Source organism: Mytilus edulis, chromosome 13 (genome assembly GCF_963676685.1).
Source record: "Mytilus edulis chromosome 13, xbMytEdul2.2, whole genome shotgun sequence".
Lineage (NCBI taxonomy): Eukaryota > Metazoa > Mollusca > Bivalvia > Mytilida > Mytilidae > Mytilus > Mytilus edulis.
The window spans coordinates 23,976,110-24,002,124 of record NC_092356.1 but is presented as its reverse complement, the minus strand read 5'-3'; the positions used below and the strand labels follow the sequence as shown (position 1 = coordinate 24,002,124).

The window sequence follows — 26,015 nt, the reverse complement described above, 5'->3', positions numbered from 1 at the left end:
TTCTAATGAGAGGTTAGAAGTGATCTCCACTGTATATCCTGGTGGAAATAAAGAATTTGGACACTTGTTTCCGAATCCTTAAACAACAAAAAATTACCCGACATCAGCTACTGTACATGTGAACACCGTATACATATATTTTCGAAAGGCAGAATTACGAAACGCAAATATGTGTGTCTTATGCAGCTACTAAATTCCAACATACGCTAACAGCATATGGTTATAGCAAAAACTGCAAATTACAAATTTTTGTTCGATAAGAATTAAAACGTTTAAATCAATAAAGAGACATGTACTTTATGTCTCTACTGCGCTGCCCAATGTTGACTTTAAAGTTTCCTTCCTACACTATTAACATGTAGATGGGTTAGTACAAACAATGTCAGTAGCTTGTTGCTAACATAGATGTTCTCACTTATCCATCATGCCCTTCTTTCGCTTTGGCAATCACTATTATCTTAAAGTATCGAGCAGTTAAATTACAATTTGTCTTATAATAAATCATTTTGATCCTTATCATGAATGAAATATTTACCGTTATACTGATACAAACAACTGTTTGAAATGATGATGTGTATCATTGAAATGAGAAAAAACACTAGAAACAAAACATTAAACATTGTTAAACATAGTAAACATTTAACACAATATGATTGCAAATAAATCGAAAATAGATTTAAAATGACAGAATAATGTAGATGGTAGTCCAAAATCAAGGAACTCCTCAGTATGCGTTTTCTGATTTGTGGATTTTTCATATGAACAAATTGGTGCTTATAGCATATCCTTCAGGTCTTTGGTTTTACATATTCACCATTATTTTACTATGACCAACTAGCATATAAATAAAGGCAACAGTAGTATACCGCTGTTCAAAACTCATAAATCCATGGACAAAAAACAAAATCGGGATAACAAACTAAAACCGAGGGAAACGCATTAAATATAAGAGGAGAACAACGACATAACACTAAAATGTAACACACATAGACAAAATCCCACGAGAATAATATATATAACATCAAAACCAAATACATGAATTTGGGATAGACAAGTACCGTGACACGTCTTATCGCAATGTGAATTTACACTCAAAAATAAAAGAAAACAAACGACACAACGTTATAATGAAATACACACAGAAAAGAACTATAATATAACAATGACCATATTCCTGACTTGGTACAGGGCATTTTTAAAGGAAAAAATGGTGGGTAGCATATATCGTATCAATGTTTTGATCTGTTCGACCTTATGGTGACCACTGCTATTGCTTGTGTGTTTGTCTTTTTCTTTGTTAGCCATGGCGTTGTCAGTATAATTCCTATCAATGAGTTTGACTGCTTGTCTGGTATCTTTTGCCCTTGTTTTTTTTTATGTTGTTATATACAATCAACGGTTTTGATAGTGTAAAAACTAAATCTCCTAGCTCCTATTCTTATAAATTATTCTTTAAATATTGTGTTTAAGTCATGTATCATACATATAGTTTCGATTATCTATATTACATTATTTGTAATATTATATATTTTCCTGATCAAAATGTAAGAGTGTGTTCATATTGATGTTCAAAGACCGATTTGTCATTTTGCATATTTTAACCCTCGACTATAACCAAATTAATCGTTCACTAGCACAACCGTTTTCCGTCATTTAAAAATAATTGTAGCTGTATAATTGTAGCTATATATGATGTACATAAAAATGTTCAAGTAACCGAAAAGGAATCACCTATTTACACGGGTTTTGCTGATAAAAATTACAGAACTTGTAAGACTCCAGAAATATCCACATTTCATCTACATAAAAATCAACAGCCATTTGCCGTATATGTATATTTATCATATACTTAGCATTGATATGATAGCTTTTGCATATGTGTAATGAGCGGAAGTGCACAAGCCATATCTTCCCACCCGGGCTGATAACCCATATCAGGTGCATCTCGTGCACAAAACCCATATCAGTGCCTCTCGTGCAAGTTACTTCCGGTGTTTCCGGTATCGGTTGTTTACTTTTCCATTGTGACGTCAGATATTTTTTATGACGACGTCAAAATTTACGGGAACTTTTGTGGGTAGTTTAGTACTTGCTAAAAAATGCCAATGACAATTATGAATCATTTTATAGTACAACAAACATGGAGACTCCGAGTAGTAATGATCATAAAACTCTTCCAAAATTTCAATGTTTCAAAATGCCTCTATAGGAAATGTTACTATTATTATATAAGGAGGTAGTGCTGCTGTTGTTGAACAATTATAGTATATTTCATTCATAATTTAACTTCTTTATAAAGTTTTTGACTGTTTTAGTTATTGCATTTATTCATTTGCCTTACATAAAACTATTGTCGGAAGTATATGATAAAGCGATTAATACATGGCCTTTTCCATATCAGCCTGGGTATCATCCCTCGACCCATATCAGCACCTCGACTCCGTCTCGGGCTGATATGGGGGTCTCGGGATGATACCAAGGCTGATATGGAAAAGGCCATGTATTAATCTCTATTTAAAGTGAAGGGATATGGTACTAATATGTCATTTCACTTCAATCTAGGCAGAATCAATTTAGAAAATAAATTAAAAAAAGTTTGTATAATGAAATTATATATTTATTACATATCTGATCTTACATAAATATAGTTTACATTGTCTCCAGGAAGTGAGTAGCTGTTTTTGTTATTATTTGTTTTTGAATGCACTGTGAAATCTACATAACAAGAACATGTTGATAAGGGATATGACATACGATTTTAAAGAATTTAATACACAGTAATAATTGTTTTCCTTTCAAGGACATTTTGTTTTGTGAACTATATTTAAATTTTCTTAAACACAGGATCTAATTCGTGTTAAATATGATATACAACTAATTAGGTTTTTATTTTATTTCCGTGGACCATATTACAACATTGTTTTAACAGTTAGTAAATAGCTGTAAAAATTCATTTAAAAATTAGTAATTACTGGTAATAATTGGGCAGATTCAGTAATAACTTGTATTTACTAAGTGCATCGGGATTAAAGTAATTCCTAAATACATGTTATTCTTAGCTGCATCTATTTACTGTAACATATATATTTATTATTTAGTTCCTCACAAGGATATTCGGTAGTTGCTTACATTGCTCTGTTATTTGCAACTAATTTATGATTTAAAAAACTGCCATAATATATAATTAGGGTGAACTAGGATACGACTAATAAAATAAAAGAATATACAATCATGTAATACACTGCACCAATAGTTTTTTTTTATTCATAGGTCTTTGTGTTTAATACCAGATATGTTCTTAGTTTGTTTAACCAAACAACGGAATCACATATTTACACGTGATTTGCTGTTAAAATTGTTAAAACTTGTAACACCCCAGAAATATCCACCATTTCATCCACATAAAAATCATTAGCCATGTGCCATTTAAGTTTTATATGAACATCAAGGAAGATGTTACTAATATGTCATTCACTTCAGCCAAGGCAGAATCAATTTAAAAATAGAAAGTTTTTATGATGCAATTAGATAGACATTACATATCTTATCTTACATATCTAATTTTGTATAGTTGGCATTGCCCCCAGAATGTATATAGCTGTTTTCTTTATTTAATTTATTTCGTTAAATATTGTGAAATTTACATTATGAATTGTTGGTTGATAAGAAATATGACTACGATATAAGAGAATATAATACACTGTAATAATTTCAAGGACGTTTTGTATTGTGAACTATATTTAAATTTTTTTAAACACCGGATCTAATTCGTGTCAAATATGACATGCAAATAATTAGGTTATCAGTAATCTGATCATTTATATATATGTTATGTTTACTTCCTCACAAATCGGTAGTTGCTATTATTGCTCCATTATTTGGAACTAGTTGTTGATTTAAAAAACTGCCATAATATATAATAAGATTGAACTAGGATATGACTAATAAAATAAGAGAATGTACAATCAAGTAATACACTGCACCAATAGTTTGTTCATTCATAGGTCTTTTTGTTTTATACCGGATCTGTTCTTTGTTTGTTAATATGACATGCAATTAGATATGTCAAACAAATCTTTACTATTAACCTCGTAACTAGGATCTACATAAGTTTATAAATACCTTTGCTCTATTTTATTTAATTAATTATAGCTTTGTTAAATCTATTTGATCTTAGGTCGATAAGAGATATGTCAAACGAAATAAGATCAACTGACATGAAAGCATACATATGCATGATATGTTTACACTTCAACAATAGTTTATCCTTTAATGGTTTTCTTTCTTGTGTTATATATTTAAATTTTGAATATTAAGAAACACCGGACCCATGTATTGGTATATCTGACATGCAATTAAATACATTAATTTATATATAAGTTCTGTTTCCGTCGTCACCAGGATATTCAAAAGTTGCTATTTTCTTGTGCTCAATTGATTGTTGCGTTAGTAAATCTACATTAAAATATAAATAAGGTTCAATTGAAGTGAATGTAAGAAATTATAGACAATCACACGGCCTTCAAGGAGAAAAACCAATACAGTATAGGCACCTATATTCCTATTGAAATATAATAGTTTGATATGATACTAGTAGTTAGTTTTTATTAAATTTAATATAGAAATGTAATGAACTGAAATATACCTGATCACCTTAACAACATGGGTTAATTTAGAATATATAGTAGTGTTGTCATGACTTCGACTAACCGCTGCAGACGAAAGGAAGAATTAAGTATCTAAATGAATGGAATTATATTTTTCCATAAGCAAAATCTATACCGTATTATTAGTTATAAAATTTCTGTTGAAGATAAAACGGGTGTTGCAATAATGACCACTAAAGTCGTTCTGCTATTACAGCTACAATTGTCGTTAATTTGGAAAAAAGAAGAAATAAGACAATTATATTGATTTGTTAGGTAATTAAGCATTTATTTCCATCAGAGCATAACTATCGCTCATTGTTTGCAAAATTATCGGAAACATTATTTTTTAAAAATTAAATTACTTAAACAATAATCATGATAATTGGTTGATAATAAAAAAAAAAGAAATCAAACATCGTAAGCGCTTATATTGGCCAACGGTATATGTCCTCTAGAGAAATTCACTATTACATGAATGTTCTACCGATTTCGGGTATCCTTGTTTAAAATAGGAAAGTGTTCATACAATTCAAAACAATACCTTAGTTATTTATAAAAATAATGAAATAAGGGACTGTGGAGAAAAAATATGATTGCGATAAGTATAGAACGTTGATTCAAACTGGTATTGAAATTGTCAGAAATAAACGGCCGAAACTATATCATAAAAACCCAAGAGTAGTTGAGAGGGAACATGATAAAAACTGGATAATAAAAAATATTCTGCCTACCACTGTTGATTGAAATTGCTTTTCTTGTGCCTCAAAATTTAGTTCTGAATATTCAAAGTTGCTTTAAAATTATTACGAATCATAACAAAATTATAATATGATTAGAGATGACCGTCAGCGATATTAATGCTATCATGAGAAGTGTGGTGGGACTAATATTAAAAATTCATTGATTGTAAAGAAGAATTAAGTCAAAATGTCGATAACAGTATCGCATTTTTTTTTAGCAAAATGACACATAACGTACATTCTGGAAGTATCTAAATCAAGAAAATGAGAGTAAAAAAACTGGGAAGTGTGATATATTTGAAACTATTGACAAATGTATAGTCAACAGAAATCCAGTAAACTAATGAAAGAGTCAAGAAGGAGATGTTTCTTGATTCATGTAGACATGATGATGCAGAAAAAAAATTAATCGAATTAAGGGGGTACCCAACACTATACCCCAAAAAAATCCTGCCGTTTAATTTTTCTTAATTTTTTTTCATTGATAAACTAGGCCAACCTAAACATCTTGTAAAAATTTTAAAAGATTTGAACAATAGGTTTAAAAGATTTGGCAACTCAAATATGGCATCTTTTACATACTAGTATTGGCCAAAATTGGAAGTTTCTGAAATATGGGTAAAGGTTGAATTTGTTAAAATTTTTAAAATTTAATCCTAAATTGACAATAGCATAGCTAATAATGATAGCTGAGGTGGAAATTAGTTCACTGATACCCCTTCCTTGTAAGTTTTTTATTCCGGATTTAAAATTTTGCCAGAACTTTAATAGGGGGTATCAGAATCAGCCCCGAAAAGTGAATGCTGTGCTTCTAGTATTTGAAGAAGATTTTTTTTTTTTGAAGAAAAATGTGTCGTTTAATTTTTTCATAAAACTAAGCATTTGGAGTGCTACATGTATACTAGTCGATTGTTCTTGCAAATTTTTTTTTTAAATTGAACCGTTAAATTTTTTGGTATTTAAGTTTAAATAACGCCCCACCCTCAAATTGGTTCATTAAATAAGAGCAAAATCTATTCAAAAAAGACATAATGGCCATATTTTTGTTCGTCTTTAGAACTAGGCCTTAGCTATTTGGCATGTGGATGTATCATCACAGGGTTAAGTGTCTTGCATCATGATGACCTTTGTATGACCTTCAAATGTGACCTCAAGGTCAACTTTATGGTTTTTTTTCCGTGAAAAACACAACCATGTAGGCCATAACTTCTTTGCCTTTTGACCTAGGCTTTACATCTTTGGCATGTGAATGTACATGTATCATCATGAGGTGGTGTGCCTTCTTAAAATTTTGACCTTCATGTGACCTTGAACTTTGACCTCAAGGACGATAATTGTGGTTTTTGATAAGAAACACTTGTACGGGCCATGACTTTTATGTAGTCAGTATGAATTCATATTTATTTTAAAAAATTATATTCTAATGCAATTAGTTTGTAACAATTGTTCTGATTGGATAACAACAAGCGTAAAATTCTCTATCTCCTTGTCTGTTACTAAGGAAGCCGACATTTTGAATTTCGGAATGTATTCACATGTTATTTCTACAATAATAAACAAAAAAACTCACTTGTTGCGCCTAAAAATCTTCTTTTTATCAAATTTTATTACATTCTGAAGCGGCACAGAAGCCAGAAAACGCCCGATGTTTGTGTTTGACACCGGAAGCATACCTATGACGTCACCTAATGTAGGGACCAAAGAACATAACATCTTTTCGCGGAATTTTCTTGAATGAACATATTTTACACTGAAATAATGATTGAAATTTAATTATAAACTTGTTTTGCATTCGAATAAAGCTTGTGTAATTAAGAGATAACTGTATTGTATTTGAAGCTTTAAGGACGTCCATCGGTAGTTTTACTGTCGCAAATACCCGTTTACCTGTCTCCGCTCCGCGTCGCCAGGTAAAATAAATTTGCGACAGTAAAACTACCGATGGACGTCCTTAAAGCTTCAAATACAATACAGTTATCTCTTAATTATACAAGCTTTATTCGACCATACAACAATATAGAAACATTTATGACATGTCAACCCATTCAATGCACACGGAATAAATAATGGACATGTAGTCATATAAAATTGTTTGAAAAGGGAATCGTTTCTATTGAAGCGCAGCGTACGTACTTAACTACTCAACAGACAGCAAAGTGAAAACTTCCTAGAAATCAAACAGTAGCAGGGGTTATGCCAAATAACTATATACCAATAATGGGACGGACGGAAGGACAAACGGACAGGGGTAAAACAATAACCCAACTGACAGTTGCAAGGGCAAAAAAGGATGTAACTGATTTTTGATTTGAGATAAGAGCTGTTGAAATTAAAAGCATGACACGCCAAAAATACACATGATTCATAGGGAAAAGCTTTAAAGTTGGCAGATGCTTTACATGATCAAGATTTTCAATTTATTGGTCTTTTGGCCAGATTCAAAAATATACAATTCAAAATTTAACGACAAAACCATTTGTGCAAAGAACCACGGCTCATGAGAGATGAAATAGAGCTGACATCCTTATACTGTTAAATTAAGTTTGTTAAACATAGAATGTTTTTAGTATTTCTGCAGAGGTTATGAAAATTAGATACAACTGGTTTTTAGTTGAAAGCACGGCAGTTACAAGTTTCACATTATTTTTGGGCCCCTTATTATTATAGAGAATGATTACTCTATTCCGTAATAATCTTGAATTGAGACTTGAGAAGAAACATTTTCACTTGTCACTTGCAATAACACCACACTTTCTGTTTTATATTTATTTCAAAATTGCATTTGATAAAAAAAATCAAAAAGATTCACAAGTTAACATGACAAAAGCACAACAAAAGAAAATAAGAAATTTTGCTATCCCTTCGAAATTTAAATTTGATAAAGCGAAAATGACATGTTCTATTTATATCATACATGTGTAGTTTCAGTTTCAACTATGATTCTAAATATGGACTTTACTTTCCCTAAAACTGCGGACGGAATAGAAGACACCCGTTAATTTTCTACACCTGTCAGGATAAAGGTTGGAAAAAGATACTAGAAAGATATAGTTTTTTTTATTCATATGAATTCAGAAAGCAAAAATATGTGTAGTGTTTTTTGAACTGAGAAGGACGTTTTTTTTTCTTCTTTTTGCCTTGTTCCGTGACATGTAAATGATGCACTGGTGGTTGATTATCCCTCTGGGTATCTTCTAAATTTTTACATGAATATAAATCATGCAATAAATATTCAATTGCACTTTAAAAAATATGACAGCAATTATAAAATTATAAATTATTAGTAATCTTTTTACATTACTACATTTATTACTAGGGCCATAGTGTATTTCCTTCAAAATTAAACCTCATGTTTTGTTTAAAAACAAAGTATTGTGGAGTCAATTCAGTTTTGATTTAATCAATTTGATCAGAAGATCTAAAAACATAAGAATTGTGTAATTGTCCAGGGATTATTATTTATTTTGTTAAAATTTTATTGTCGGAGGGAGCTACCCTTTGAGAGGGGGATAGGAGGGGTCCTGATCCCGAAATCCCGGCTTAAAAAAACGAAATCCTGATCCGCGAGGTCCCGAATTTAAATAAATTTAAATCCTGACATCCCGAAATTCGAAAAAAGAATTTCCGGATCTCGAAAGGGTCAATCCCTAAATCCTGACCTTAAAAACACTCGATCCCGGAGTCCCTATAAAGGTCCTATTCACCCTCATTTGAGGATGGGGGGGCTTGGAAGAAATTTGAAAAAAGGCAAGACAGGTTTTTGAACAAACAAAGGCAGGATCAGTAATTTGGCATAACAAGCAGGATGACAATTTATGAAATCAATTTCAGTAAACTAATGAAAATTGCAGGTCCGTAAAGAATGAAAAATAAAAAATGCAGGACAATACTGATGATTACAACTATAACAAATGCAGGACAAAATTTAAATCCTAGCCCTCCCCCTAAAATCAAATGGTATTATCCTTAGACTTTTGACTTTTGTACTTTATTTCATTTTATTAAAGACCTAGGCATTGCCAAGTAAAAAACGAAAACAGTTATGGTCCTTTCTCTTTCTGTTTCCCTCCTTTTCTAAAGTCCTGGTTTTCTTTTGGTAAATTTATTTCACTTTGAAATTTCCCTACTAGGTCTCATTGAAGATTCATTTATTGAAAATGAGTAACTTTAAATGAATTAAAAGATTAAATGAATAACAAAGGATGTACAGCTGGTCTTAGCAATAATGTAAACATTCTAATCATGATCTTTTAAAAGCTTGCATATTGCACATAATTTTAAAACGTAGCAATGAATCAGACTATGAGTAAGAGCTATCTTTTCTTAGGTGTTCTGTACCCCCTTAAATATTGATAGAAATTAAAGAAAAACATGCAAAATATCATTGTTTTTAAACATATTAAAAGCTAACCTTCGATTAATGGCAGATCAGTAAAGTCAATTTAAAAGCTCGAAAGAGAGTGCTATGAAAATGTGTATACCTCAAAAAGCATAACACAAAACCATTCAATAGACTAGTAATTATGACTTCATCTTTTCTCAAGAAGTAAGCTATTTGAAATATCTCAGCGATTAAAATATCGAAATAATCAGTGTTTGAAATGAAGTTTAGTAAGACCACTGGGGTAAAGCTGATGACCGTAACTGCATTCACGGTCATCCCAAGATGTCGGATGAAAAATTAGGTCAGTTTCTGTATTGTCTGTTAAAGTGTTTCTATATCATTTTCTTTACAAATCATACATTGAAACGATGTAAATTTATAAAAGAATCACTCGGAAATCACTAATTACTTCTGATGAAATGTGCATGAAACGGGAAATTCGATTTGAAAAAATCGCCAAGATGACCGTAAATCACAATCGAGATGACCGTAACAGAATCAGCGATTCATAACAAGGCTGACCGTAACTGCTTTTAAGATGACCGTAATTTGTAAATGATGACCGTAACTTTTAAAGGATGACCCTCAATTCTAAGAAATATCCGTATTTATATCACTATCTTTTTGTATCAAATGATTAATCGTGTTGGTATACACATATTAATATGAAAGTTTTATCCTATAGGTAGAAGAAAATAAGACGTGCTTCAAATGCAAAGATTACCATATGGATCTTTTTTACAGTAGAGGGTTCAATTTTTAAAATGAATTTGCCAAATGACATGCAAATGAACAGGAAGGGAACACATGCTACAAAAGCGCGATAAAATGACACCTTACAAGCATAATGAAAAAAATGCGGTGCACAGCCTTCAACTGCTCGACAAAAGATTTTGTTTTGTTTCTGGGATTCCTTTTAATGACATATAATAAATACACATTTTTAAAAATGCCAAAAAATTGCATGTACACCCATTGATATTATATCGTCTTTCATTTTGTCGTGCAAATAAAATAACAGAAATATTTTGAAAATATCATTCGAATAAACTAATGAAGGTGAGCTCCAGCAAAGTAGATCCTTAAAATAGTATTGTACGAAAAGCGTATCACAAGGCGGAACGTTGTCAATTTGTATATATACAGAAATGTTATTCATACAGTCAGGATTTTACTTCTTCAAAATTATCTCCCCATTACGCCAGTTCATGCTCACAATCGTAGAAATGGAAGCCATTGTAGGGATGACGCTCTGCCAATTATGCTCTTGAAAACTGATAAATTTATCCACATAGCACCATTACGATCGATCGTTATATGTCAGTTATATTTTAAAAGACAAATGTATCTACTAGCTAATGATCATTAGTAAATGATCTTGTCTGCATTGATTCAACTTAAAAATATTGTCTGTTTGGATGTCAGATGGAATTTTTGAAAATTCTCAAGCATTTAAAAAAATTCGAATTAAATATTTCGTGGAAGGGCAGACTAAACATTTTCAGTGGTTGAAGATTATAAACCCTAGTTATCACACAAAAGAAAATCATATTTTTTCGAAGATATCCATTTTCATCATCCAAATTAAAAGACTGTCGTCATGTACTTTTAGAAAAATTAGCTATTCGAACACACCTACTCTGTTTTTGTGATTCATTAGATAGGTATCTCAATGTCATTTTTTACGTTATAAAGTCAACCTGTAGATTTGATATAATAATGATAGAATCTGAAGCGAGATGCTATATAAAATACTCTTGCTTTGTACGTTTTAAAGACAAAATATACACACCCCAAACATGCCCTAACATAAAAAGGTGCACTCGATTTTTCTCTTTTCGATACAATCGTTACCCGTTTGGGGGAATTTTTTCTTGATTCACATAATGGAAGGGCAGACACGAACATTTCTGAACTAAAAGATTGATATGCTCTCCGTCCGTGATAAAAAAAAAATCGGAGGTTATGCATTTTCTACATCCAACTTATAGATACTATATATAAAAAAGAAGATGTGGTATTATTGCCAATGAGACAGCTATCCAGAAAAGACCAAAATGACACAAACATTAACAACTATAGGTAACCGTAAGGCCTTCAACAATGAGCAAAGCTCATACCGCATAGTCAGCTATAAAAGGCCCCGATAAGAACCATGTCGTCGACTTGATATCTTATTGTTTTGCATTACTATGTAATAGATACATTGAAAACTTATGCAAATGGTGTTTTTAAAATAAGAAAATTGTCGTTTTATTTGTTTCTATTAACTTTTTAAAATTTTGTTACTATATTAAACATTACAGTTAACTTGTATCGCTTTCTCGATAAACACAGAGCTTCGATTTTTTTGTTCTATTTCAAAAGTGTTTCCGCCTGCATATATCAAGTCAAGACAAATTAAGATTTTAATCTGCTTCCTCTGGAACCATACACATGGGGTCGATTACCAAATATTCGTATGCATTATTAATGTTTTTAATGCTCCATTTATTGGCATTATGTTTTTCTGGTCTGTGCGTACGTCCGTCCGTTTGTCTGTTTGTTTGTCCGTTTGTCCAGCTTCAAGTTAAATAAAATTGAAACTTAGTACACATTTTCCCTATGGTATGATCTTTTTAATTCTAATGCCAAATTACAGTTTTATCCCATTTTCATAGTCCACTAAACATAGAAAATGATAGTGTAGATGAGGCATCCGTGTACTAGGGACACATTCATGTTTCTTCAAATTTTCGTCGTATCGCTGTCAATTTGTGTTAAAATTTTCACGTCGAAATCAATAAATATTTCATTGTTTACGAGAAATATGCAATTTACTATCATTGTTGTAAATCCTAAATATGGCCAATTATATTATAGTTTAAAAAAAGAAATTTATGATACATATTTATATCCGCTAACCAAGCCCCTATTGAGATCGACAAACTCAACAAAAAAGCTTTGAATACAATACGGTTATTTCTTAGAATTGATGGTCATCCTATAAAAGTTACGGTCGTCCTATATAAATTACAGTCAGTCTTTACAAATTACGGTCATCCTTTTCAAGTTACGGTCATCTCTTTACCAATCACGGTCATCCTTGTTTTATGTTACGTTCATCTTGAAAATATTTTGATTATGATTTACGGTCATCTTAACGATTTTTTTCAAATCGAATTTCCCGTTTCATGCACATTTCTCGGAAGTAATTAGTGATTTTCGAGTGATTCTTTTATAAATTTACATCGTTTCAATGTATGATTTGTAAAGAAAATGATAGAGAAACACTTTAACAGACAATACAGAAACTGACCTTATTTTTCATCCGACATCTTGGGATGACCGTGAATGCAGTTACGGTCATCAGCTTTACCCCAGTGAAGACCGTTTAGCCATGTAGTTAACCTAATTAAAGATTTTATTTCTATGAAAAAAAGGAGTAAAATATTCAGGAGATTGATATTATAAAGATTATCCTACACTTTTTTTTAAGTGGTACAAAGCAGGAACTGCAGTTCGATATTATTTCTTCCTAGAAAAAAACATTTAAAAAAAAAAATAAAACCAGATTTATGGTGATGTGTAATGGCCATATAATTTACAATTAAAAAACATAGTAAGAACTAACTTTGCTTTTGTAGTTATTGTTTTGCGTAATATCTTCTGTTTCTATTTTTTGTTAAGACGAAGTACCGCCAAGCCATAGAAAAACGTTGCGTTTCTAATTCATTTCGAATTAATACAAACTGGGTTAAGTCGAACACATTTTACAAACAGGATTTGATTAAATTGATTTCTTCTTGATAATTTAATAGGGGCAATCTTTATTGTTTTAAATATATTATCAAAAAAATATCATCAAAATTTATTTCTCGCTGAAGATAAATCTTCATTAAACAAAGACATATCAAATCAAATGCATAATACCATATAATTTCCAATTGACTTGATTGTAAGATCTGACTTCGCGTAGGGTGTTTTTTTCTATTTGGTTTGGCCGATTTTGTGAATCAGTCAATTCGGTTACACAGTCAACAACCTATATAAACGCAAAGCATTCCGAATTTATTATTATAACATCATTGATCGACTTATATAACGTCGGTATTATTTTATAAATGTATAGATTGAATTGATGCCAAAGACAGAAAACATCGATAGATACCATATAAAAAGCAGTTGCTTTTGGTAAAGTAAATCATTCTTTAAATACTCGACCGAAATTTAAGACTGGAGAACAAATAACTGTAGTCGTTAAGGCCTACCTTCTTAAGAAGAAAAATGATGTATAAAAGATTCTGCACAAGAAGAGGAGTTTTGTTTTTACTCATTGGTATAGGTAAGTTGGAGGGTAATGATTCAAAGTGACTGCTCATTTGACTGTCTCGTATGCATGCAATCATCAAACGATTTCACAATTACAAGTATGGACTAAATCTTTGCTTTGCATGCAATGTTTTAGATAATATCACTATTGTACGTATTATAATGTTTTTGTTTATGTGACATCGGGACGGACAAGTTGTTATTTCAATATATTTTCAAAATAATTAATTGTTAGACGTGTAATTATAATTTTAAACTGTGATTTTTGTATTATAAAAAAGTCTTTGTTACCAATAATTAAGAACAATACAGGGACGAGAAATTTGAAAATAAAAAAAAATATGATGCTTGCTTAATCTCTTTAGTGAACGGATTTAGCAGGACATAGGTACAATTGCATAAGTGACAGCTAATGCTGCGATACAGGCTTTGCTCATCGTTAAAGTCTGTACGGTGACCAGTAATGTTAATGTTGGTGTCATTAAGTATCTTGTAGAGAGTTGTGTCATTGGAAATCACACCAAATCTTCTTATCTATAAATCTAGTTGACAACATGATTACATATAACTGCAAATTGAAACAAGTTTAAGTAAGAAATGAGAAATGTCTAATCTTTTATTTTAGTTTTGATCAAATTCATTTCACTTCTATGTTGAAATATTGGTTTGTAGTTAATTGAAAGAAAATAAGTGTTAATGCCTTTATATGATTAAACTAAACATGATATTGCAATTAAATAATATTTCTCTTTGTGATATTAAAATTAGAAATTAAAATATATCAAATATTAGTGGTTAGATAACCTAAATTAGTATACATGTAGAGTGTCTATATGAAAAGAAGTTCATTCCAGCTTTACGTTTAAAACAGTATCCATGCTAAGCATTTGTCGTAACTGAAACCGAAAAGCAATACCAATCTGACCTGTGACTGAAAACATACTGTTAATCCATGTATGTAAACTTGACCTAACATCAATGACATACAATATTTTTTAAAAACCCTACTAATCCTTTAAATGAACTAATTAGATTGATATCAACAGCTGACAATCATAACCAATTAAAGATCAATGACATACAATATTTTTTAAAAACCCTACTAATCCGCTAAATGAACTACACGAACTAATTAGATTAATATCAACAGCTGACAATCATAACCAATTAAAGATCAAATACCCATAATGACATAATATTACCATTAACCAGGTAGCTTGTATATTGTAGAAGTTATCGATTGATTTACATATATTTATGGTAGCACACAATGTTTTGGAAAGCTGTACTGCAATGATTTGATAACAATCACAATTATAGTAAATATATTTAAATTTTTGTGAACAAGTGCAAATACATACACACCAAATTACATTATTCACTATTAAATAACGTAAAAGAGACGTCTTACAAGTCATTATAACCCTCATACTGGAGACACCATAATTTGATAATTATCTAAAACATGTCATAGGAGTACTATTCGGCGATATTGATATCGATGATAAATTCTGCAATATAAAACGTCCCAATTTCCATTCTTAATTATTGTATCTATCATATATTCATAGAATTAAAAAAAAAACATCTAGAGAATATAATAGTGAACTAGACTGTTTGTCTATATGCATGTAATTATACAAAAGAAGATGTGGCATGATTACCAATGAGACAACTCTCAACAATAGACCAAAATGACACAGAAATAAACACATATAGGTCACTGTACGGCCTTGTAAGCTCATTTAAGATATTCCAATCACAACAGTTTTAAGTCAAAATCGAGATAAAAATTAAAAAAACATTGAAAACCAAATATTTTGAAAAATTGTGCTACAGCAATATATATATGGGAGTAGAAATAAACCAAGACGATTACCATTAGAGTAAAACAATTTTCAACAAGCAACGCCTAATCAGTTGTATGTTCTTTAAGTATATTTTGCTGTACTATTTTCAAGGAATGATGGTAATTTGAAAACAATTATAGATTTACCATCACCGCAGAGTATATGTCTTAAGTCGAAAACTTGGCTCTTTGTTATTCTATAAAATATCATGATGTTTTGTTGTTAAATGTAACCCAAAATTGTATTTTAACATTTAGCGCTAGGACTTGACGTATTCAAAAACACATGCCAATTATTGTTTTATCATACCATTTATGCAAGCATAAAAATCACATTCAAACAATGTATTATATACATTATAAACAAGTCAGTAGTATGCTTGCATGTTCATGTGTGTTCATATATATTGCAGTTTGCTGTAATTAACTTTTTGTTTGTTTCTAGATTTATTAAATCTTTCGACGTCTTACACTGTGAACGACGCAAATAAAATTCACAAGTTCTTATTTAATGATACTGACGATGGTTACAATAAACTGGTACTACCGAGCTACCCAGTAATAGTCAGTGCAGAATACAACTTTCTGGCTCTCAATGCTTTGGTAAGTAATTTTTTTCTTTGTGCTTTCGGAGATCAGCCAAAGTTGACTTTAAAATACAAAGCATTGCACAAAACCTACAGGCATACACTTAGACAAATGCGTATCAATATAGCCATTATTCCTATAATTGTATTTTAAGCTTTTTCGTTATACCTCCCTTTTCTATATTAAAACAATATTATTGCTAATTAATAACTGTAAGAAAAAAATGCTTTTACGCGATACAAAATGTCGTAAAACAGAATAAACAAAACATGTTTTAAAATATTGATATAATGAGCTTGTTATTAAGTGATTTTTTTTTATATAAACCGAAAAACAATTATATTTTTCTCATCCCATGGTACTCTTTAGAAAAAACTTCTTTGAAAATAGAGAGGACAAAAAAACCCACTATAGTTTCTTTGATCATGAATTTTATGACTTTTGTATATTTACTAAATTTCAACCAGGTCATTTATAAATATATAGCCGTCTAAGAATTAGCTGTATCCGTTAATGTTAAAATAAACTACTAAAATTATGTTTTACAAATCGTTTTATATTGTATTTATGTTTAAAGGATATAAAAGAACAAACGTTGGATACATCAGGATGGTTTACCGTGGTCAGTACATTAATGTTATTTCAATTCAAACTATAGGTCATTTTAAGATTTATTTTTATGTACATGTATGTACTGATATGTGTGTTTATATGAAGAAACTTAGTTTATTATGACCCTGCATATTTTCTTTCTGGGAATCTGTTTTTAATTTTACAAAACAAGCCGCGGCGTTCTTACATGTTTTTATCCGTGATTATATGGCAACCCTGCAGAAGGAGACGCACATAAACTACTCAGATGACCCAACAAATGAGTTGTTTAATTATTCGTTACGTAAACATATTTTTTTAACGGTTTGATACTCATCCCGATACGGATCACTATAGGAATCTTAAATCCATAGGTGGGGAGTATGAAAGCTAAACCCATCTATGAGTTTAACAAAAAACGACTATGGATCCTTAAGGGGCCAGTATACGTAGTTAATCACATAACAATATTAGAATTAAGCGCACAAAGAACTTTTCCTGTCACTTGTTGTATAAAAATAATCAATGAAATACAGAAAAAGTTATAGATGACGCCAACATTGATTCAAATGTAATAGTATACGCGACGTCATTAACCAAATATGAAATATATGACCTCATATGCATCGATAGGGAGTCAATACGTGACGGTGTTCATCCAATCATAACGTTTATTGTTCACAAGCGTTGGAACACAAAAAATATATTGGGCTATTAAAAAGCAAATTCAATTGATTGGGTATATTTGTGAATTCGATATTATCTATAGATGTCATTCGTTATTTGTGATCTCTTTACAGTCTTGCGGTGAAATTATTTAATAATATATACTCTTTTCAGGTTTGATCACAAAATCGTCAATTCTAGGCTATCTGAAAATTAAAAATTTGCATTTTACATTTATGTATAAATAATGTTTAACATTTGTGCTACGATACTGACGAATAATAAAATTTTACGAGGAAGATAAAATGAAATTGGGTTGCCAAATATTTCACTTTTTCTTTTGTTCTATAACCCAGCACGTCAACAATAAAACATAATTCTATACATGGTAAACATGAGTGGCCATTTTTACATCCCTATATTTAAGTAAACTAAAATGGGGAATTTTTACCTTTTATTCTATTCAGTACCGGATTCGAAGTACACATTTACCTCTGTGAATGAATAAACACACTACGATTTCATATCATTCCACGATGTTTTGATATTTGAATAAGGGCAGACACAGACGAAGGGTAATATACTTTGTTTAGAAAAAGGGTCAATACAGTTTTATTTTCATATTTTTTTGGGGTGGGGAAAGGGGTATAAGATTGTTTTTAATTTCTAAATGAAACATATGGAAGTACATACTACAATATTAAACACAGATAATGAAAAATGAGGTTAAAGCGATTGTAGCTGTAGACTTAGTGTATCTAAGGTTTGTAATACAATCCCGTCTAGAGACAAATATTTGTCAGCATTACAATCTGATTCTAATACTGTTGAGTTTAGTTTTCAGAATTATATTTATATATATTTATATTTTGATAATAACTTAATGTGACGGTATGGTGCTACATTATCATATTCTAACAGACTTACAAAATATATCTAATCTGAAAGGTATATCATCCTTTTGCTATTATTTATCTGTTCTGTACTACAGCATTAGATCAAACCGAATGAGAAAAGCATTAATCTACATACAAAGGATGTATACTTTCATAGCCTAGTTGGTCAAGTGGTCTAGGACACTACACATAGTACAGGCGGATTTGTCACCATGTTACAGAAGCAACGGTCTTATATTGTTTGGCTAAATTTGAGACGATAGATATGCAAAATGTACATAACTAAGCTAAACAAATGAAATTGTATTGTATAGTTAAATGGATCTAAACCTGGTTGTTACGATTTTAGATATGGAATGATAGCCGATTATCCTGGCCTAAAGCAGACTATGGAGATATTGACTATATATATGTACCAGAGAATTTAGTTTGGCACCCTGAATTAATTGTGCAGAACTCGTACGTATTTTAAGCCTTTACATCATAAATAGTTACATGTATATACCATTACTGTTTACCATCTTGATATATTTATTTCAGCTGCTTTACAAAAAAACGCTTGTTATGCGAGTTTCAGCGAGCTATTAATCTGCTATGAGCCGATTACAAATACAGCTGATATATTAAAAAATAACATTCATTTTCTTTATCCTGAATTTTATTTTGTACATTTGTTTTGCGTTAAACAAAATCCAGACAAACTCACATTTAACATTTATTTTCGATTTAGATTTTATAAGTGTTTATAAATTTTACCGCGTAGTTATATCTAAAAAACAAATCACACAATCAGCTGATGACTGTTCCGCCAAAATGTCTCGCATTGTCAGCAATAATACATCGCTTAAAAATGGATTAACTAAGTGTTGTCTGATTTAAGACAAAAGTGTATGATTTGTCTTACGCTTCAGAATTTCGAACTGACCGTGGCATTCGCTGATTATTAATTATAGATTTTTTGTGACACACATGTACACAATCCAGTTTTCAACTAAAAAAATACACATATAAGAATGTTAAGTAATCTATAGTTCACAAGAGATGAAGCAATACGTCATTGGAATGCGAAAACATTACACATTATGAGGTCATACAACACTCGCCAATAGCAATATACAAAAGTAGTCCGGCAGTTGGCGGAGTTTTAAAACTATATCTGTATATTTAACAAATACAGGCTAGCGATATCTCAAATGTTTATGTTGGGCTGCTATATATGATTACCTAATTGTAGAATAGCTATTGATTAACAGAAGAAAAATATGGTTATTAAGTTCAACAGAAATGTTAACATGTATACACGTATAATTATATATGGACATAAATGTAGAATTAAATCTTAAGTAATTTTTGAGTATTTCTTGTGTAACACATACAATGACATATCTAACAAAATAACTTTTAATTTTAATCTAAGTATTCTGGAATTGCGGAAAAATCTTGGTGCTGACAAAACAGTAAGAATACACTATAACGGAGAAGTACGATGGGAGCCACCGGCTGTGTTATCTACGTCATGTGACATTGATGTCACGTTTTTCCCATATGACAGCCAAACTTGCGACATAGAATTAGCTAGCTGGGGTTTCCCTTTAGGAACTGTCAATTTAACATTATTAAAATCTGCAATAAATTTAGAAGACTATAGACCTAATGGAGAAATGGAGCTTGTGACGACCTCTCAGTATATAGATGTGCTTACTGAAGACGACCTAGAATTTTCGGAACTTTTCTTTAAAATGCAGTTTAAAAGATATTATGGTCATTACCTGATGAGTGTATTAGTTCCTACCATTCTTACGGCCGTGTTAACATTTGTTACATTTTTTCTGCCCCTTGAGTCTGGAGATAAGATCGGATATATTCTTACAGTGTTACTTGCGTTGGCAGTTTTATTGACGTTATTTGCAGATGGTATGCCTACGACATCAAAACATACTTCAGTCTTAGGTAAAGTTGAATTGATTTTGTACTATTTATTCACAATACTTTTCACTATAGTTTAATTATGTATTTGATAGTACTTATTACAAGATTCTATGTATATTCAGACTGCTCAGTAGATTTATTTTACCTGTAATTATCAACAGCATACTCAATTGTCTGAAAAGGCAACGAACATTATTCAGTCGATCAATATTGAATTGAATGCAATTAATAAGTATGAAAATTGACGTAATATAGTACGGCGGCTTCGTGAAAAATTGTGCACATCCTGCTACAAGCATGATACTTGGCATAATGCTCCATCTAGTGTATGGATTTTTGTGTATCAAATTTTGTGAAAATGGAAAATGACGGAAAACTTGGCTTAATAAATATTAGCTTCTGATTTGCCTTTCTAATGGTGCAGTATCTGCTTTTATTAACAGAGATAAGTAAAACTGTGAATTTATTTTTTTGCAGTGGTATTTCTAACAGTAACCTTGGGAATGGCCTCTCTGGTGATTATCTTCACGATATTTATCATAAGACTTTACCATCAACCAGAACACGACAAGGCTCCAAAATGGATGCATTCCTTGGCAAGGAAATTCTTGAAGTTAAAGTGCAGATCAGAAAGAATTAATCACCTTGATCATCTTGAACATAGCAAGGTTACAGAAAATGGCAAACTAAATGATGAAAGAGTATGTTTGGAGAGAAATGAGTCATTTACACCTTACACTAACAAAGAGCTAGCAGAATTCTTTGATTATTTTCTGTTAGGAGTATTCACAGTTTTATATATTTTGATTATTTTATGTTTCCCAATAGTTCTGAGCACTTCAACATAATGCTTACAGGACATGGAATTTAACCTGAATGTTTATATGATTTTTGTTGGTTTTTCCATTTACAAAACTTGCGATGTATGTTCATGTTTCTGTTTTAAAATAATTTAATGGCAACAGAATTGACGAAAAAGAGATGTTCGATAAGGAATCTGGTATTGTTTCAAATATAAAAAAGAAGATGTGGTATGGTTGACAATGAGACAAATCTTCACAAGAGTCAAAAAAGAAACAGAAATTAACAAATATAGGTCACCGTACTGCGTTTAACAATGAGCAAAGCCTATACCGCATAGTCAGATATAAAAGAAATGACAGTGTATAACAATTCAAACGAGAAAACTAACGACCTAATGTATGTACAAGAAATGAACGAATAACAAATATGTAACACACAAATAATGACAACCACTGCATTTCAGGCTCCCAACTTGGGACAGGCTATCACAAACAAACAAACAAGGTATATATTTATATTATCAAAGTATTGCAAGACCTCTTAACCTGCAACATTCTGTTTGTGTCTGTGACAACTCTTGAGCCTGTAGCCTAGTGTATGTCGATGATTCTAAAATGTCGAGCTCGATTTTTTTACCTCAATATTGTATAAATTAGGGCATTTGTGTTTCTGAAATTAATTTTTACATCCTTTTGATTTTTTTACCCTGTATGCAAAAATTGCTTATTTTAATTTTTAAAATTGATTGTATTTACTTAACATTTAACGACAAAAATTTGTGAGGTATAAAATTTTCAGACATCAGACACGCGAATCAAGGAATGTGCACGTGTTTGTAGATAGATGTTTTTTTTTGTGTTCTGTTAAATTGTTCTTTTAGAATTGTTACACAATGATGACTGACGTACCCATATTTTGACAATTTAATTTGTTATGTCTTTTTAATTCACACATCATTGTAAATATAACAGAATTTGATGAGACAAAGTGAGAGGTTTAGTGCTGTAAAACCAGGTTTAATTCACCATTTTCTACATTTGAAAATGCCTGTACCAAGTTAGGTATATCACAGTTCTTGTCCATTCGTTTTTGATGTGTTTTGTCATTTGATTTTGCAATGGGATTATGTACTTTCCGATTAGATTTTCCTCTGAGTTCAGTATTTTTGTGATTTTACTTTTTGCATCAATGCTATGGGTCTTGTGCATTGATGAATATCTTCAAAAATTGCTATAATTGCCCAAAACCCAATCATTTAAACACTAGTGATTAATGTATAATTGGAAAGCATATCACATCTCTTCAAATTTGATCACCTCGACACAAATATATACATCATGACACAAAGTACTGTCAGTCTTTAAATCCAGGAATGAATACATTAGACGATAGAAAATATGAAGACATTTTCATTTAATAGACAGTACATGTACGTATTAACTGTAGACGTACTACTAAAATACAGTCTGCAATTCGAATCTAATGACATGTTTGTAGTAACTTGCGTGGACTTTTATATTGTTTTAATTTGTGCCACCCATACACTCTGTTTGTTGTAATTACCTTATTTATTTTTAATTTTTATTATCTTTATTTTAATTGATATTACTTAGATTGATTTTATACTTTTGATATTTGATTTGTACTAGTTTGCAATGTAAATATCATGTTTATAATTATGTTTGCTAATTTTTATTGCTTTATATTAATTTTTGTGTTTCATCCAGTACGTTTCCATTTTAATGCTCTTTAATACCATGCTTACAGAGTATACATTTAGGTTTAATTCCCTTGAGAATAGTTTAATGATCTTTTTCGACACCATTCATCGGGTTTTTACGCATATAAATTTAACATTCCCTTTAACACCATGCAGTGGAATGGTTTAACTCTCCTTGTTGACCCTAGCTGATAAATAATTTCATTGACCTTTTGCCATTATGATTATGATATAAACATAATAATAACATCGCTATTTGACACTTTGATGACTTGTGACTTCTCCACATTTTTGCACATGGCTAACTCCCGTTTTGGTAACATGCTTACGTATTGTCTACCCTCATATTTCCTGGATAATGAAACAGATGAAAAAAAATTAAAAATGGTTTCTGTCCAATTGCCAACTTCAAATTTCTGTTAATACGTTACGTTCGTGCATATTTGCAAAGACTGTATTGGCAGGGGTGTAAACCTTATACAAACAATAATCAAATTATTCCATTTTGATGAAAATTAAACAATTTATTTTTATTTCAATTTTGATGAAAATCAAATGAATTATTTTTATTTTAATTGTGACGTCTTACATGTAATCTCACTAGAAAATATCTGCCGACATTTTTATTTTAATATTCTACTTTCAGGAATCAAAATAGTTTTGCTTTTACATAAAACGCTATATTTTTCTATTTTGAAAATCTTAAGATATTAAACATTTTTTTTGCCTTTTCTAGATAAAAATACGAATTGAAAAGTCGTGATTGTGTTTTTATAGTCAACAGGCACTTTAGCTTGAAAGCAAATATCGAAATACAAAACAAAAATATTCAGTTTATTTATTGGTTATTTCAAACAACCGAAACAATCTTTTTGCTGAAATAAGAAATGAAAAAGTCCATTACCATTCTAACATTCAGATAAATTCACTAACTGACTATATTGTATTGTTTTTACTAATTGGTAAAGCCCTCAGTTATAAAACAGAAGATTTGAGTGATTCCAAATGAAACAACTCTTCACAAGAGACAAATTGACACAAAAATTAACAGCTATAGATCACCATACGGCCTCAAACAATAAGACATGCCCATATCGTATAGTAAGATATTTTTTGGTGTTAATGGCGGGTAACTCTCCAACAGGAGTGAAATCAACATCCATTGGCAGATGATCTGTCGTTGTCTATTGTCGAAATGCGCATCTGGTGCAGAAAAATTGGTACCGTTAATGTTATTACTACCACTGAGTCGATGTCTCTGCTGGTGGACTGTTAGTCCCCGAGGGTATCATCAGCCCAGTAGCCAGTACATCGGTACTGGCATGAAAATACGGATTTTTTGTGACATTAAATTTGCTGTTACAACATATTAAAAATTATTATAAATTCAGGAATGTATCTCCCTCATGCAAAGCTCTGATTCCTCTCACGGATTTGGCTATGCTTTTAAGATTTTTTGGATTATAGCTCTTCATCTTTTATATAAGCTTTGGATTTTACATATTCTGGCCACGAGCATCACTGAAGGGACATGTATTGTTGAAATGCGGATCTGGTGCAGAAAAATTGGTACCGTTAATGTTATTCAGTTCTATACGTAGCAAGTCAAGGAGACCATCCATATACAATATGCTGTATCAATGAGCCTCAAAGATTGAATAGTACGACGTTATTTATACATTTACATGAAAAATAACGTCAAATTAATGTTACATAAACTAACACCAACACCATACGCGACGTCTCAGTATATTTTTTTTTATCCCAGGCATAGAGATTACATAAGCCGTATTTGACACAACCTTTAGGAATTTTGGGTTTTCAAAGCTCTTCAAACTTTATACATGTTTGGCCTTATAAAAAAATGATCTCAGCGTCACCGATGAGTCTGTCGTAGACGAAACGCGCGTCTTGCGCATCAAATTGAATAGTCTTGAACTTTAGATAACTATCCCAGTCTTATTCAATGAAGTAACCATAAGTTTGTCGTTAACATATTAACAATGGGTCATTTAACAGGACAATAGCAGGTTCGTTTACCAACATTCTTAAACAGTTCATTTACAACCGTCAAATGTTTTACCTTTATGGTGACCGCTCAACGGTGTCCTTCTGAACCATTTCCTCATGAAATAGATTTCAGTCAAATATAAAAATAAATTGCCCCAAAACCTCCACAATAATCATGATAATGCACTGAATATTTAACTTGATAATTCAGCAATAAACTTTTTGGGGGTTTTATTTGCTGATTGCTGTGTAGGAAATGTTGGAAATGAACTGCTTTTGCACAATGTTTACAAAAAGTGCATTGATAACACTTAAACGTGAGACACTTATAATTTAATTTATCCACATTTCCATACAGTGCATATAAGACTGTAAAATTGTACATTAATGTAAGCACTTAAACCACCTTTTACGCCATTCCCAGCAAAAAGATCAATCAAAGCTTCACATTGTGCACCCTCCCCCCCCCCCCCCCCCAAAAAAAAAAAAACAATATCAAAATATCATGACAATAATGTAGGATATAAGAGGGGTAGCCAACATGTTTTTGATTTTTTTTTACGGCGGCAACATTCATTTTGCTGAATGTTGGAGATTGAAAAAATATCCTTACCATTTTCAACGTGATATAAGTCTTGATAACTATTTGAAATACAATAAAATGACACGAACAGATGTAAAACAGACATTTTAATGTTGTGTTACTGTTTTGTCGTAGTTATCTTATATTTGATTCGTTTCCCTCAGTTTGAATTTGTAACTCGGATTTGTTTTATCCCTATCGATTTATGAATTTCGAACAGCGGTATGCTACTGTTGTCTTTATTTAAGATATGCAGGTTTCATATTTATAGAAGCAGCATGGAGTTCATGTACCT

General features: G+C 31.1%; 1 protein-coding gene across 1 annotated transcript; it reads left to right on the top strand.

Annotated features, from left to right (window-relative positions):
- Positions 1–14,039: 14,039 nt before the first annotated feature.
- Positions 14,040–21,451, top strand: LOC139500192 (neuronal acetylcholine receptor subunit alpha-3-like). Its single transcript, XM_071288931.1, has 5 exons — positions 14,040–14,097; positions 16,379–16,536; positions 19,024–19,133; positions 20,092–20,624; positions 21,081–21,451. Exons 1-5 carry the CDS (start codon positions 14,040–14,042, stop codon positions 21,449–21,451), a joined length of 1,230 nt encoding a protein of 409 aa, XP_071145032.1.
- Positions 21,452–26,015: the final 4,564 nt, after the last annotated feature.

Bases quoted from the DNA above. Each gene is read 5' to 3' on its own strand.
- LOC139500192 (XM_071288931.1), top strand. From the start codon at position 14,040: ATGATGTATAAAAGATTCTGCACAAGAAGAGGAGTTTTGTTTTTACTC. The intron at 14,098-16,378 runs GTAAGTTGGAGG...GTTTGTTTCTAG, and splicing joins GTTTTTACTCATTGGTATAG to ATTTATTAAATCTTTCGACG. The intron at 20,625-21,080 runs GTAAAGTTGAAT...ATTTTTTTGCAG, and splicing joins AAAACATACTTCAGTCTTAG to TGGTATTTCTAACAGTAACC.